This window comes from Bos grunniens, chromosome 2 (assembly GCF_055505025.1).
Source record: "Bos grunniens cultivar Pamir isolate PY7600 chromosome 2, Bosgru_T2T1.0, whole genome shotgun sequence".
NCBI classification, from domain to species: domain Eukaryota; kingdom Metazoa; phylum Chordata; class Mammalia; order Artiodactyla; family Bovidae; genus Bos; species Bos grunniens.
In genome coordinates, this window is record NC_141166.1 from 43,307,783 (window position 1) to 43,325,585 (window position 17,803).

At 37.8% G+C, this 17,803-nt stretch overlaps 1 protein-coding gene across 14 annotated transcripts in view; it reads right to left on the minus strand.

The window, feature by feature from the left end:
* The window catches only part of PARD3B (par-3 family cell polarity regulator beta), a 1,159,019-nt gene that overhangs the window by 435,583 nt on the left and 705,633 nt on the right, over positions 1–17,803 (minus strand). For all 14 annotated transcript variants that reach the window (XM_086344421.1, XM_086344496.1, XM_086344507.1 and 11 more), the window contains 2 exons: positions 16,234–16,333; positions 8,036–8,151 (listed from right to left, as the gene is read on the minus strand). In XM_086344421.1, coding sequence (XP_086200547.1) covers positions 8,036–8,151; positions 16,234–16,333 — 216 coding nt within the window. The remainder of the gene's footprint in view (positions 1–8,035; positions 8,152–16,233; positions 16,334–17,803) is intronic.

Genomic DNA, 17,803 nt, shown 5'->3' on the forward strand with positions numbered 1-17,803 from the left:
AGAATTCAGCCTGAGTCCTGATACATAATTTCTCTAAACTCATTTAGCTTGTTTTCATCTAGTCACTCTACTTTAGTTATAACCTGTGTGGTTACTTTAATTATATAAACATATTAAGGTAGACTAACTTTAAACAAACAAACAAAAAAAACTTTTATCTAAAAATGAAAAATACATAGACTCCTTTTCCATTTTCCTGATGAATTTTGCTTCTCAGTCTTTGTGAGTCGTTTCAATTTAAATATCTATTCTTTCCTTGCATACCAAACATGCCACAAACCAGAATTAATTTTCCATCATTATTAGCTTTCTAGATTTCAAAGCTTGTAAACTTGATGTATCTTCTGATTGTCGCTATCATTGCTTGATACATTTCGGGGGCAGATTCAAATTTTAAACAGATTTGAGTTTTTTTAATGTTAGCCATGAAAATATCTAAGGAGAGTTCTCATATGTCTCTTAAGTCACCTACCTTTCAGGCAAAGTATTTTTATTTATTTCAACTATTTTTCATCAGACATGGTTTTGAGGCCTCTCATCAGTATCTGGATGTGTTCTACACTGTTTTTGTCTCTATTAAAATATTGTTGCCAGAATTAAATACAGCACTCTAGGTGGGTTATGGCCAAGCCGGTGTATAGTGGATCTGCTATTGTCCTTGACCTGATAACGTGGAAGGAGCTTTGGAGTTGGTCATGTCCGGTAAGAGACAAAATCCAGAAACATCTTCAGTAACTGTTATTATCCCAGGTCGCCTAAACTCTATACTTGTACAGCTGATTTCTTTTAACCCAACTTCAGGACATTGCCTTTATCTTTCACCACTGTGTCTAAAATAGGCTTCTCTCTCCTCAGTCTTCATCAGTACCTGAATTTGGCTTCAGAGAAATCATCTCTATCTGAAATTTGATTATTTACTGCTATGCAACTTTATCATCTATTTACCCAACAAGAATGACAATGCCATAAGAGTAGAGACTTTATCGTCTTCACCTAGCTATTGCCTGGCACATAGAAAGTATCCAATAATGCCTATTCAATTAATTAATCATTATTAGATAAATTCCATCTTCAACTCTAAATAAATCACTTGAATGCTAATTCTGTCAATCTAACATATTACCTAATTCTCTGAGATAACATTTATTAACAATTTGTTAAGAATGCCTTTCATGTCTTCATCCAAGTTGTATCTACTCAATCTTCATCAAATTCTGTTGTTTTGTTAGAATATAACAAGAAGGGCCAAGTACAGAGTCTTACAGTATACATTATTTAATTCCTTTCAGAGTGACAATGAGTCTTAATTAGCACATTTGGGGAAGGGGGCATCCTAATGCTATTACCTTAGTGTGTAATTTGGTAAAAGTCTCAATCAAAAAACAAATGGAAATACCTTTACTAAAATCAATGTAAACTGTATTTATACTATTTCCATGATTATCAATCTAGAATTCCCATCAAAAGGAGACACCAGTTGCTTCAGAGACTCCTCTGCAGGTGGCTAACGGCCACTTCTTTTTTTTTTTTTCTTTTTGTTTTACAAAGAGAAATCCTCTGAGAATTAGCATTGAGATCACTAGTTCCACCAGTTGTTTCTGGAATTCGTCATCTAATTTGCTTCCTGCCCTCTAGTGTGAGGCCCACTCTTCATTTCTAATGATAAGGGATGGTGGCTTTATAATCGCAATCCCCTTAGTGCACAGGGATGCAAACCATCCAGACTTCTGCGTGCTGGCAGCTATGTTTGAACATCTTTCTCTGTGTGCATGAAGATAAAATTAACGCAGGAACTGGGTAGCTCTGCTTTCTACCTGACAGCTGTTACCTGCTCTAAACAGTGGGCCACCACACTTTCTTTTTCATGTTCTAAAAATAGCTTGACTGTCTAACTCCTAAAGGTTTTGCAAGCCTCATTGTGTGCAGCTCTTTAGCTCTTTCTACATTGCTTCTTTTAAGACTGTTGTCACTTTTTTTTTCCCCCATACCATTTGCTTCTCTCTTTCTCTTCTCTGGGCTTCCCTTGTGGCTCAGCTGGTAAAGAATCTGCCTGCAATGTGGGAGACCTGGGTTCGATCCCTGGGTTGGGAAGATCCTCTGGAGAAGGGAAAGGCTATCACTCCAGTATTCTGGCCTGGAGAATTCCATGGACTATACAGTCTTCTTCTATACAGTCACAAAGAGTCAGACACAACTGAGTGACTTTTGCTTTTTCACTTTTCTCTTCTCCACCTGGCCAAGGCTTTCAGTTAGCTCTTAGAGCAGCCGCAAGAGCGCTTCAGGTGCTTCTCCCATTTCTTCTCCCTGAGATAAGTCATCATCATCATGTCAGTACTTCTTTCTGGGAATCTCCACTCTTCAGTTGCCCTTTCTTGCTAGGGTTTTCATGTAGGTGCCCACATCAAGTTCCATTTTTCTCACTGCCGAATCCTCAGTATTTAATGCACTTCCTGGCACACAGTAGTGTGCTCAAGAAACATTTGTGCAATGAATGAGCAAATATTCTCTGTAATTCCTTCATTTTGACTTCCTAAAGCTTAGGGAATATATCTGATTATGTCCTTGAGCTCTTCCTCATCTATTAGAGATAGCAGATTCTTTTAGTATTACCATTAATTTTTCTTTACCAACCAGGTAGTTGTTGTTGTTTTTAATAAGTCAAAGTTATATTTTAAATAGTGGTACTCAATTCAGCTTTCACCAGATTCAGAGGTGTCAGTTATTGATGGACAATAAAGAAGATCCATGGATATAAATAAAAACATTAAAAATGTTCAAATATCATATGGTATTATATGATATATATTAATTAATAAATCAGCCTCAGTTATCAGAGTGTAGTTTTATGAAAATTCTTCTATATATTCAATGTTCAGGATTTTTGTCTTATTTCTGGGAATGCATATGAAAGTTCCTTAATGTACAAAAAAATTAAAAAGAAAGTATTAGAACAGTGGAATGGGTTTAATTAACTTTTTTCATGCCCTTTTTCCATTGGATATTAGAGATACCTGACTGTTTTCTGAGAGGAATGTATGATGTTTATGCAAGGGTTATATTCAAAGGCTGACCCAAATCTTTTGTTGATTTGAGAAATCAGTTGATTAAGAATTTACTTTGACTGTGAATGTCTACCAGTACTTCTACCTTAATACAAATTTCCAGCAAGCAACTAACAGAAAATTAAATTGCTAAATCACAGATCTTGAAAGAAAATCAACCGATTTATCTATCGTCTTGATTTTAGGGATAGTCATTCAAGACACTTGCACTGTTTTAAGAGACTGTGAGACATGGAATGTTAACAACCTTCATTGTCAGGAAACTTCCTAAAATTTCATTTGAATGCCTCATGCATCACTTGAAGCTCATTTCCTCTCATTGAACAGAGGCAGGACAGCTGGTCAGTATCTTCCATCTGCACTGCCCTCAGCCTTCCTCTTACTGTGTTACAGAACACCCTTCTGAAATGGGAGGAGGAGGCCAATTTGAAACAGGAGAGAAAATGCTCAGGAAAAAGAAAATCTTGTGGGAAATAGCATTTTAAACTTAACTTTGAATGGGGCTGTAGAGTAGGTCAGGGAGTGGACCAAAATACTGAAGGGCCGTTCCTTGAATAATTTAGACTAATTCTTCAAAACTATTACAGGGTCATAAAACACCAGGCCTGGATGTGAAAGATGTTTGTACTTCATCAAAAAGTCTTTGACTATGACTCTCTGGCACACTGCCAATGAGGGCAGCTCTTTGGGGGAAAACCCTATGCCAAAGGCCAAAGAGGCAGCTGTGTTATTCAGCTCCTGAGAGCTTCCAACTCAACACCCACACAAGCTCAATTACGAACAAATTAAAGGGATCCAGACTGAACACAGTAATTCTGGTAATTTAAATAAATAGAGGAAAGTCTACAATTAGTAGGAAAAGATTGATTTTCTGGAAAACCCAGAAAATGACACCCTAACCCCTTTGAATAAGCGTAGTTACAACTAATTACTTAAAAATAAATTCCTTTTATTCATCATTTGAATCATTTCTGATCTGACTTAAATGTGGCCACATTCATGCCAGCAAAAGTATCCACAAATACTGACGCAGAATGGCCTCAAAAAAAAAAAAAAAATCTATACCTTTAAATATATAGGAATTAATATCACCAAATAAAACTATAATCGGGGTCTTACACCTACCTTTTAGATCACATAGATAAAATGTGTTACTCATTTCTATCTTCTTCAAATGCAGAGTAAAATGGAGAGTCATTCATAAAAATCAAAGATTTAATATTGGGAAATCTATTATTATAACTCACTATAGTAATAAAGAACGAACTACACACAATCATCCTGTATAGATCCTTAAAATCACTTAATAAAATTCAATATCCATTTCTGATTAAACAAAGTGAGCAAATAAAGAACTTTTCAAGAAGCCAGGAATACAAAGACACAATTTAAACTGATAAAAACATTTCTATCAGCAACCAATGGCAAACTTCATAATTAATGGGCACACAAACACAATAGAAGCATTCCTGTTTAATTTTTTGATGAGCTGATCTAGGGTTCATGTAGGAGAATAAAGCATATGAAGAGCCAAAGTAATTTTACAAAAGAAGAGAAAACAGAGGGAAGCTTGCTCTGTAAGTTATCAAAATACAATGTAATAGGGTGACATCTGAAACGGGATGACTCTGGCATGGAACAGACCAATACATGAGTAGAAAAGCACTCAGAAGTCATCCTATGGAGGGAAGGGAATTTAGTAATTCAACATGACTGCATTCCGAATTAATGGGAGGAAAATGCAAAACTCAATAAACGTTATGAATAACTTGCCTATTTACATGGAGAAAATTTTTCCCACTTCATAAATGATGAATAAAAGCATATTATTGCTAAACATTAAAAGATCCAAGCCTTTAAAAGTACAAGAAAATAAATGATATAAATAAAACCAGTCATGAAGGAAAAGATGGAATTATCTGACAATAAGACTGCTGCTGCTGCTGCTATGTCACTTCAGTCGTGTCTGACTCTGTGCGACCCCATAGACGGCAGCCCATCAGGCTCTCCCGTCCCTGGGATTCTCCAGGCAAGGACACTGGAGTGGGTTGCCATTTCCATCTCCAATGCATGAAAGTGAAAAGTGAAAGTGAAGTCGCTCAGTGTCCGACTCTATAAGACTAAAACATTTTTTATAGTAAAGGATACCATGATCAAACTAAGAAGATGAATAATAGATTGCAAAAAGTTATTTACAACATATATAATGATATTCTAAAAGATGAAAAAAATGAACAAATGCAAACATTTTTGGCAAAGAATATAAATAAACAAATCACAGAATAAGAAATTCAAATGGACCAAGCCCACTCACCCAAACCAGAAATCCCAACTAAAAATTAAGCCCAAATTTAATCAAAAAGGGAAAAGTAAGAGTCCTTCATATAACATAACACTATACAATTAGTATAAAGAAACAAAATGTGTGACAGAGATGTTTGAATATAGATGTATGGTAAATAGGTAGCAAAATATTTTAAAATATGTTTGTATCTTGTGAAAAATGAAAGAGATGGGAATGAGGTGGTTTTATTTTTCACAGTAAGAACTGTCTTTAAAAACATAAGTGAAAATAAACAAATGGAACTCATTCACCTTTAAAATAATTTGAACATAATATGCAAATTAAAAAACTGGCTTAGAGTCAGTAGCAAAAATGAAAGAAACAAAAACAAGGAAGGTACCAATGACGTCTATTAATCTTTGAAGAAGTTTGAAGATTTTCTAAAGGAGGAATATTCAACATAAATTATGCAATAAGTAGGAGGTTTATCTTCTTCTATTTTGAATCATATAAAATTGCTGTTTTTCTAGGTCAAAGATAATCAAATAGCACTAATTTGCTATTCAGCCTAAATACCTCAATTTAAAAAAAAAAAAAGAAAAATTGAAGAATGGATCTTGACCCTGCTCGGAGGATTATCCCTCTAAGTACAGTCACCAACCTTTTTAGCAAATACATTAATTCTTTACATTGGCCCAGTGCTATATATGGAAAGCTAAACTACTTACAGTATCTTTTTCATCTAATCAAACAAGGAAGGCACTTCCAAATGTTTACCTTTCTGGCATCATCTAAGTTTATTCATTGAGAAAAATCACATATTTATTGAGCTCACTCAATTGTTCTGGGAATAGGGGTTCAGAATGGCCCTAGAATATTGACCTCAGAGCTCGCTGAGAGACTGTTAGCTTTGATTTGGCATTTCCTGGAAGGGACCAAACGTTCATAATTAGTTTAAAAATGTTTTCATAGCATAGTTTGCCACTTGTGCTGCATCGTGCATTTAAGTCCATGCCTTTAATTTGATACCCGTGTCCTGAAGAAAATAACTCATGACCTTTGCCCTACTTATGTAAAATTGAACAAACATTATTGTCATGTATGGGATAAGTACACTAAAATGCAATGGGTGACTGCTAACTGTTCATATTTTGCAAGGGCTATTTCAATCTAAAAGAGAAAACTGTTTAAAAACAAAGCTTTCAGTAACAAAAAAATTAAACAGAAATACAGTTTCTGGACATGGTTTAGGTTTTATTTTTATAGATCTGATACCTTTTTTTTTTTTTTTTATAAATGGCTGCTTTTTTTTTTCCTTTTGCAGAGACTTTTAACAACCGTACTGCTGGCCTTTTTTTTTTTTTTAAACTAAGTGAGGAAAAGAGCAATATATTTCTTATCCCAAATTAAGAGCAGTTTTTATCCATTCATCTTCTTTATAGAGAAATTGGGAAGACAGAACAGGAAATATTTATCAAGCACTCTATAAAAACAAATTGCTCCTTCATAATTAGTAATAACCTATGACACTGTCACGCATTATTCCTTTGGTCTGTCAGGGGTTCACACTTGAGAGAAAATACCCCTTTTGTACCAGTGCTCAAGACAGCTTCCTTATTAAGGTTTCTATCAGTCTCTTGCTATAGATGATTAGAGCAAATGTATCCTAGTGATCTAGTTCATTTATAGAAAACAGAATCAATTTTTCTTGTTTCATCATGACTGAACATTTTTCTGAACTCTTGTAAATGAGTAACAGATAAGCACTATTTATCAGATTGTTTCATGGAACACGCAGTTTTGATTATTCTATTTTCTTGGTGCTACTAATGAAATATGTAATGTTCCTCGGAGGACAGGGGAGGGGGATTGGCAGGGCTTGGTCTCTGAGCATTCAGGAATCAGTGAATATGCTGCTGAGAATTTATTTTGCACTAGCATCCTATTCTAATCATTCTCTCTCTAAGGGCCCATGCAAGGGCAGCAATGTGCTTGGTTGTCTGAGATATAGGTTTCACATTCTAGAGCCTGGAGAATACAGTTTTCAGCAGTTCTTGATTGCCCTGGCAACCAGCACTAACCCAGATATCCTCTGTAGGACTCACTCACTCACCCAGAAATTCTCTGTAGGACTCAGAACCTCACTGAGGTTGTCTGGGCATGAAACTGGGTTCTTAGATACCCTCAATCTGGCAAACCCAGGGATGGATTTGGAGATGGGGCATTTAAAGAGAGAAAGTTTCTTCACTGCCACCATCCCCAAACATTGCACACAGAGATGGGATGCTCCGTGGGAGAGGATTCATTGAACTTCATGATCTTCCCAGGCCCTGCAATATGGATGTTCTCGGGAAATGGAAAGGTACCGGCAGACGTGAAAGTACAAACGCAAAGGCAGGTGAGTTAAAGACGCTTATGCATTCAGATCTTCCAGAACGGATACTCCTACTTTTCTGACCTATATGGCCCACTTTATAAAAATGTCACTTATCTCTCTTTTAAAAAGGAGTAATTAGGATTAAATGTGTGGTAGGAGACAGAAAGATGGGATGACTATTATCCCTTCCTCCATGCTTCAGCAGACCTTGCCCCCTAAGGTTGGAGTTGAAGAAACAAAGGCAGGACATTCAGGGAGACAGATGGGCTAAGGCTAGACAGCTGACCTGGATGTCACCTCACCCGCACTTACCGAGGTCCATGCTCTTTGAGGCTTTCAGATTCATTGATTCAGGCTGCCTGGCTGGTGTCACAGATCTAAAGTTGATATGCTGATCTGGAAAATATACTGCTGAGTCCACCCCAGAGCTGCAGAAAGAAGCCATACGCCACATTTAGGTTTAGAATTAAAAAAAAAAAAATTAAAGGCAGCAGTTCTCATTTTGAACAGAGCTCATCACTCCCTCTGTAGCTCCCAACCAGGCATTTTCAACCAGTTGGTGAACCTCAGGTATCTCTTACGAGATGGAGCAACTCTGTATTCCTGCATTTTATCATATTCTGCAATTTAAATAATATTCTCTGGCTAATATCGTGTTTTCCCCTTCACTGATTTCTGCTAGTTGGGATCCTGCTGTACAATACAGAACTTTAAGTGGATAAAGTGAACCTGGGAACCACTAGTGCTTCAAAGGATGTCACTGGATAGTAGCAGAGCCTAAATGTTGGTTAAGAGAGATCCGTGGGCTAAGCACGCTCTTCCTTTAAAACAAGTGAAAGGGCTGTATCCTTTTGAGAAAACCATCCTGTTGAATGAGTAATGGCTGTGGTAGTTTGCTTTTCTACTTTATTTAGGTCTATTTTCTAAAAGTAATGTTAATGCTGACCAAATAGTCTGCTCATCAATAATACCAACAGGAAATAACAGGAAAAGCACAGCTGACAATTTAGACACAAGATACATCAAATGCCCATTACAGACTTCCTAGTACTTGTATTCAATCTCAAAGAATTTCATTTCTGCTGAATATTTTATTTATTTGCTTGAGGATGGAGGGGATTATATAAGGGAATTACAGACAATACCTCATTTCTTGATCTAGAAATAATTTATATTTATATACTTTTCATACATTAACTTAGAGCCCTTTCTCCCTTGGTACATATATTTAGAAAGTAAATATGGCAGCTCATTTCAGCACAACTTTAATCTTAAATACAGGAAAAAATAAAATGAAGTCTTCTTGGTAAATCAGAAAGGACTGACTTTTTTCAAACAGTTGGGATTTGACACTGTAAACAATAAAATAACAACTCAAAAACTCAACCATTATGAATGAGAATCCTAAAATGTACTGGGGAATCTCACTTTCTTAACCAAATATATCAAAAAAGGTTCAATCTTTCTTGAAACTTATTAGTCATGCATATTTAATACTGCCTTGCAGCAATAATAATACTGCTGAGTGAATGAGCCTCTGCTATTGTAATGTAGTGTAATACAGCAGAGCATTCAAAAGCACAAAGTCCAGAGCAGGTCTGCTCAGTTTAAAATCCTGGCTCTGCTCCTTACTAGCTGTGGGACCCAGGCAAGTTACTGAACCTCTCTGTGTTTCAATTTTTTGTGTGTATAAAATGGGTATAATTACACTCCTTATCTCCCATGGGTAACAATCTTTAATAACAGATAAAATGAGTTACAAATGATTATTTTACAAACGATTTGTAAAATAAGGAGACTAGGGTCTGGGGCAGAGTAAATACAGTAGGAGCATTTAGGAAATAAGCAGATAAATAAATAGACCTGCTTTTGCTTTTCAAATGACTGTTAAGTTTTTGCTTTTCAAGTTACTTGATTTTTTTACAGTTTGCTTTTTTTTTTTTTGGCTTCTCTGTTTTCGTCAGACTTTCCGTGGGCTTGTGACTAAAAGCCCTTCTCTCCTATTTAGAAGGAGCTGTGGTATAAGATTTGTGGACTTCTCTGGTGGCTTAGATGGTCAAGAATCTGCCTGCAATGCGGGAGACCCAAGTTCTATCCCTGGGTCAGGAAGATCCCCTGGAGAAGGACATGCCAACCCACTCCAGTATTCCTGCCTGGAGATTCCACGGACAGAAGAGCCTGGTGGGCTACGGTCCATGGAGTCGCAAAGAGTCGGACACTAGTGACCACACACACACACACACAAATACACAATAAGGTTTAAGGCCACGCGCTTGGGAGTGAGATGCCAGGGTAGGTGGCCTAATGCATAAAATGGACAGTGTATATAGCACAGGAAACTATATTCAATAGCCTGTAGCCAACCATAACAGAAAAGAATCTTTTTAAGAAGTGGACAGTAATAGAATTTACTTAATAAAGTTGTCATAAGGGTGAAATAAACGATGATATGTTAAATACTGACAATAGTGCCTAATATACAGTAAGAGCTCAACAAAAGCTTACAAAAGTAAACTTTAATCCTTTCCTTTGTTTCTGTAGCTTAGCCTGGTCTTTGAATGAGGGTCTAAGGAACTCTTCAGCAAAAAAAAATTACACAGTCTATCCTCCGTATCCTCAGCATGGCATTTAAGGATCATCCAACCTGGGACCAACAATATTCAGAAAAGAAAAAATTCTGGAAAGTTTCAAAAAGCAAAACTTGAATTTCCCATGCTCTGACAACTATTTACATGGCATCTACATTGTATTAAGTGGTTTGAAGCATATGGGAGGATGCTGTATACAACAGTATACCATTTTATACCAGGGACTTGAGCACCTGCAGGTTTTAGTACCCCTGGGAGTCCTGGAACAAATTCCTCATGGATACCGAGAGACAACTGTGTATTTTTCATGAAAACTGCTCAAGAAGTTTAAAGCTACTCTTTAGAATTATGAAAGTTTTTCTTTTCTCCTTCCCCGCCTCCCCGCTTTGGCTTCTTTCTTGGTGTCTGGCTACATTCTCAGCCAAGAAAGCTACTGATGTCAAACATATTAGATGGGGTATCTAGTGATGGTGGCAAAATACGTTAACTGCAAACATAAATCCTGATCCACTAGTGCTACTGACTGGCCTGGCATAATAGAATATTTTGATTGTTTTAGTTCACTTTAAAGAGGAATTCTGAGATGCCATGGTGAATGTGAGCTTTCCTTTGAACCTTGATGTTTTGGAAGCACTTGCCTTTAAATGTGTTATCCGACCTTTATTTGCACTTAGTTTTCATCCTTTGATCTCTTGTGATGATATGGTTTTAGTGTCAGAGAGACTCATGACCTTCATGGAACCAGAGAATCGAAGAGTTGGAAGTCATTAAAGTCACCTCATCTAACTCTTCATCTTGTAGGTAAGACACTGAGGCCCAAAGAGGAGACTGATATTCCAAGGTCACAACAGCTGGCCACTGGCGAAGTCGGGACCAGCTTGTGGCTACTTGAACTTTTCCCAGAGCCGCAAGATCTTTGTCTAAAATGGTGGCCAGCCTGGGATGCAGGTTGTTGCTAATCCTGCATCCATAGAACTGCATCCTTTACCTCTTAGTACAGTTTCACACATGCTCTTATGCAGCTTGCATTTTAGGTTAGGTTTTTTTTTTTTTTTTAATTTCAACAGAGTGGTACATGTTGTGAAATAAAAGAAAACTAAAGGGTTAATCAAAACATATGCCACATGTTATAATGAAAACCTTTTGGGAGAAAATGTAGAACAACATGAATATTCCTCATTAAAAGAAATCACGCTGCATTTCAAGTGCTCTGCTCAAGGCAGACTATGGGAATCCACCCAACTGTGTAACGTTTTGGTTAATTCACTTTACTGTTTTAGAATGCTTTACCAAACTAGGCATTATTTGTCAAATTAAGAATAAGAACTCAAATTTTCCCAAACTCGGGAAACAATTAACCCCATTCTCCATTGAAAAAACAAGACAGCAATATAGTAACATCAAGTAAGGATCAGTCTAAATAAAGTGAATTTTTTGTACAGATGCAGAGATACCATCAAAGATGATCAGAGAAATAAAAAGCTGCTTTGTAAATATGTACATATGAATGCAACATATATTCACATATATGTGCATGTATATATATATATATATATATGTAATAAACACAGGCAAACCTGGATATGTCCATTACATTAGTCATGATGATATATACTTCTGTTACTGTTGTTTTGAACATGGACAAGTATACACTTTGAAAGCCTTCAATAAAAGGACCTCTCTTGCCATGGTACAAAATGGAAATTAGGCTGGTATCAGATTGGCATATATGTAAGGAAGAAAGGAAGGAGGTGTTATATGAGGCACGGTAGGCTTCGAGCTAATATGAACTTGTACTTAAATGTGTGTAGTATTGAATTGACTAATGGGAAAATAACTTAGACTAGTAAAATAACATTAGACTCATTAGACTAGTAAAACAGTTTGTAATTTTATGCTACATATTAGAATTTTTTGGTGTGAGACAGTGACACAATAATTAACTATAAAGTACGACATATTTTAATTTTGAAAGCAGTTAGCATGTGCTCATGGCTGAGTGGGCCGCAGTGGAAGATGCAAGTTGACAGCAGGCCAAAGGCATATCCTAGATAAAGACTGTGTTTTCAGCATGAACAACCAGGGAATCTATCAAAGAGAAATGATAGTCGATGTCAGATGATGCTGCATAATGAATAAATAAAGGTAGCACGAAACATATGCCAGTGTCCCAAACATGATGACAAATCAGGAATGTGAAAGACCTACAAGACCTGCCATGAACGTTCAAGGAGAACCATCTGAAATAAAAAGGCAGGGGGAGGTTTCGAAGGGCATGCCAAAATAATTATGTCTAAAGTCTCAGGTGGCCATGGATTATCTTTAGCGTTTGGTTACTATGAGGGTAGACGTAGGTCACGTGTATGGGAAGAGACACGGAAGGAGGGACAGAACTCAGAGAGAACCAAGAGGGGGAGAAACTGTGAACACATAGGGAATAACCAAGTGCTGTGAACAGCTAACCACATTCAATATATTCTGTCTGCTGTTGATTTGCCTTAATCTCTTTCTGAGACATCATGGTAGATAATATATTTCTTTCATATATATGTACCTGCTGCTGCTGCTAAGTTGCTTCAGTTGTGTCCGACTCTGTGTGACCCCATAGAGGGCAGCCCACCAGGCTCCCCCATCCCTGGGATTCTCCAGGCAAGAACACTGGAGTGGGGTGCCATTTCCTTCTCCAATGCATGAAAGTGAAAAGTGAAAGTGAAGTTGCTCAGTCGTGTCCGACTCCTAGCGACCCCACGGACTGCAGCCCACCAGGCTCCTTTGTCCATGGGGTTTTCCAGGCAAGAGTACTGGAGTGGGGTGCCATTGCCTTCTCCGATATATGTACATACATACATATATACACACACACACACACACACATATACACACACACATATGTATGTTTTTAATTTAGACACATTCTGAATTTTTGTCAAATAATTATTGACGTGGGTTGCCATGCCCTCCTCCAGGGAATCTTTCCAACCCAGGGACTGAACCCACATCTCTTACATCTCATGCACTGGCAGGTGAGTTCTTTACCACTAGTGCCACCTGGGAAGACCATATCACTACAAACAAGTGACTTCAACTCCTGATTTCATCTGGGTTCAGAGTATAGGCACAAATTTAGCCTGATGAAATTTGTTTTTCACTCCTTGCGAATTAATAGTTTTCTGTTTCATAAGACTGGTTCCATCCTTTAAAGCACTACTTTTTCCTTTCAGAGGGCTTTTACCTTTTTTCTTTCTTTTTTTTTTTAAAGATAGGACAGCCTCATTTGCTGAACCCTCCTGGCTCCCTTCCAAGGCTTCCTTCACTCTAAGTTTCACACATCCAAATCCCCATGGCTGCTGGTCACCTAGGCAACACAGCAGCTTGTAGGATGGTACAGGTCACAGAATCCCAGGGGGGTAGGGGGAGAGAGAGAAAGAGAGATTGAGTGATTCAAAGCTTTAGATTTGTTCATTCCATTTCAAAAATTTCTTTGACTTTGTCCCTTCTTGACTCCAGCTATGCTGCTCTTTCTTTTTTTCAAGCCCCTCTCTTCTCTTGCTGGTGGTTTCAGACTAGTATCCCTGTCTCTGGCTTCCCTTATCCATTTATCCTCCACGACTGTACTCACATATCGTGATATTGTCACCTCCCGCCTTCAAACCCTTCAATGCTTCTCCACAGCTCTCTGGAGAAGCATGGTGCTCACGGAGAATGGCTGGCCATGCCCTTGCCATAACTTCTTTCCCAGATACTATATGTTTCACCACATTGAACACACTGCATTTTCCCTCTCTCCTCATTTGCTTTTCCTAACCTAAACTGCCCATCCTACCTCTTTCCTTTCTATCCTTGGGTTTGATCAGTACTTGAGAGTGGCTTACAGAACTCTATCTTCCCTGGTGGCTCAGATGGTAAAGCGTCTGCCTACAATGCGGGAGATCCAGGTTCAATCCCTGGGTCAGGAAGATCTCCTGGAGAAGGAAATGGCAACCCACTCCAGTATTCATGCCTGGAAAATACCACGGATGGAGGAGCCTGGTAGGCTACAGTCCATGTGGCTGTAAAGAGTTGGACACAACTGAGCGACTTCACTTTCACTTTACAGAACTCAGAGAAACATGTTACTTCCTAGCTCACTGGTTTATTGTTTAAGGATAAAACTTAGGAACTGCCTCATGTAGAGCTGCATGAGGCAAAGTATGTGGGAAGGGGCTCCTAGCTTCTGTACTCTAAATGCACCCCTCTCCTCACATCTCCACATATTTACCAACTCAGAAGGTCTCCAAACCCTGTCATTCTGGGGTTTTATGGAGGTTTCATAAAACAGGCATGCCTACACACGAAGTTGCTTTAGTTGTGTCTGACTCTTTGCAACCCTATGAACCACAGCCCACCAGACTCCTCTGTCCATGGGATTCTCCAGGCAAGAATACTGGAGTGGGCTGATATTTCCTTCTCCAGGGCATCTTCCTGATCCAGGGATCGAACCCTCATCTCTTAGGTCTCCTGCAGTGGGGAGGTATGTTGCTTACCACGAGCACCACCTAAGAAGCCCCCATTACTAAGGCAAGACTGATTAAATCATTGGCCATGGTCAACTGATTCAGGGCCCATTTCTCTAGATGGGATTGAAGTTCCAACCCTCAAAGCACAAGACTGGCTCCACTGGCAACCAATCTCCTTCCTTAGATGCTTCCAAAAGCCACTTCATTTACATAAGACACCTTTATCACTCTCAATACTTGGGAAATTTCAAGGTTTTTAGGGGTCAGTGCCAGAAATGGGATTAAGACCAAATAAATATTTATTATAAATACACCATGACAGGTTTATATCTGATTTAACTCTGCACTGTTCTAGCAGTTTTGTGCATATACCCTGGATAAACAATAAGGTAGGTGAGTGAAATTATTTTCAACAGGGGATTTTAATGCTACCAAACTGTCATTTTTGATTCAGACTAAAGGCAGGCAATGGAAATAAACAAGCAAAATCAAATATGTCCAGATTTCTGCTCAATAAACCCCCAGAGATATTGATCTAGAACATTATTATGATTATCAGTCTAGTTGAAGAAATTGTGTTTGAGTAAGATATTTGACTTCAGAAATGTAGGAATAGGAGATAGCGTAAGATTTTGGCTAATAGAGGTAGCTATACTCTTGTTTTATTTTTAGCAGATTGTAATAAAAAACATAATAGTGATGACACCAGCCTTGCTGCAAGATAAATGAAAAAAATCTCACAGGACTACCATGGGGCAACAATGGAATAAAATATCCAATTTTTAACAGCCATAATAAATATAGAAAATAGCTAAGGGACAAGTTAATGATTTTTAAAACTCATCAGAAGAACAAAATCTATGAATTCTACTATTCAAATGGTGTGTATGCTTAGTAAATCTCTCTTTCTCATGCTTGTGTGAGTCTAAATATTATTGATTTTTTTGTTTCTATTACAGAATGGATATAATATTGGGCATTCTTTTCAATAGTTTAGATTACATATGCTGTTGCTTTAATTTTTAGATTCCATTAACTTTCTTGGAACATATATTTTTAAGATACTTTTAGAATTTGCCAATTACAAATTTAAAAAAAAAGGAGCTTTATGTCTTCTCAGTTTTGTTTTATACCCTCCCATATAACTTTTTTTGAGTTCCATCTCTCTAGTTTTTAACTTGGTAAAAAAAAAAGATTCAACAATTTCCCCATATATTTTAATAATATATGATGAATCTCAAATTCCAGGAGGCGAAAATGAACCATCTGAGGTGTCAATATTAGCTATAAGAAGTTTTCACTGGAAAGGAATTATAGATACTATGAGATTTCCATTCTGGAAAGAAATAGAGTTAAAATAAGGTTGCTGGGTTTTCCCAGAAAAACCATAACAGGGAACATTTACAATATATCATTTTATCGATACCTGTGGCTGTAATCTTCAAGGCCCAATTCCAGAACGGGATGTGGTTGGGGAGAAGGTGGTACTTCGCTCTCAGCCCATCCATCACTGGGAAGCAATAGGTCTACAAACAAAGAACAAATAAAGCTGTAGGAAACTGGAGGCAGAACTGTTTGGTGCCTGGATTTGTTCCAGTCCATCTCTCAGACATAATTTTCACCAACGCAGAAACCAACCATGAAATAAATAAGTCCTCATACAGAACTGAAGGGCTCATATGTGCACTAATACAGCCTGTATGAAGAAATCGTAGCCTGCTAATATGCTTTTACGGTGGTGACCCGCTGGGAACCCCTGGCAAGTGAAGTCCGTGCATCTTAACTACATTTTCCCATCTCAAAATGGCTGACACATATTCATTACTTGTGATTTGTAGAAGATTAACAAGCCATTTTTTTTAATGACTTAACATTTTGGTAAACAAGATTCTGTAATGAATGCTGTGGATTAGATGGTGATTTAAGCATTGGCCTCAGTGACAAAAAGTACTTAAAAAATCATGAGATACAGTATATCTACTCACCGTTTAGACACCGTAGAGGTTTAAAAAAAAAATTCTTCTTGCATCTGCATTGTATTGGAAAACCCTAAGTTTGGGGCCTAGGGAGCAGAAGACTAGGGTCTGAATCCTGGTTTTCCTACCCACAAAAACTGTTTACTTCTCAGTCTATTTTATATGAAAAGTAAATAGACATGTATACTGAATATTACAACTAATAACAAGGATTTTTGAGATCTTTCTGTGTACCAAGCATTGAGTTTAGCTTTAAGTATTATTTCAGTTCAGTTCAGTTGCTCAGTTGGGTCCAACTCTTTGCGACCTCATGAATCACAGCACGCCAGGCCTCCCTGTCCATTACCAACTCCCGGAGTTCACTCAAACTCACATCCATCGAGTCGGTGATGCCATCCAGCCATCTCATCCTCTGTCGTCACCTTTTCCTCCTGTCCCCAATCCCTCCCAGCATCAGGGTCTTTTCCAGTGAGTCAACTCTGCACATGAGGTGGCCAAAGTACTGGAGTTTCAGCTTTAGCATCATTCCTTCCAAAGAAATCCCAGGGCTGATCTCCTTCAGAATGGACTGGTTGGATCTCCTTGCAGTCCAAGGGACTCTCAAGAGTCTTCTCCAACACCACAGTTCAAAAGCATCAATTCTTTGGTGCTCAGCTTTCTTCACAGTCCAACTCTCATATCCATACATGACCACTGGAAAAACCATAGCCTTGACAAAGATGGACCTTTGTAGGCAAAGTAATGTCTCTGCTTTTCAATATGCTATCTAGGTTGGTCATAACTTTTCTTCCAAGGAGCAGCATTTCTCAATTTCATGGCTACAATCACCATCTTCAGTGATTTTGGAGCCCCCAAAAATAAAGTCTGACACTGTTTCCCCATCTATTTGCCATGAAGTGATGGGACCAGATGCTATGATCTTCATTTTATGAATGTTGAGCTTGATTTAACCCTTATCAAAAAATAAATTATTAAATAATGTATGAAAAAATTGTATGCATAATGGTTAAGAGTATGGTT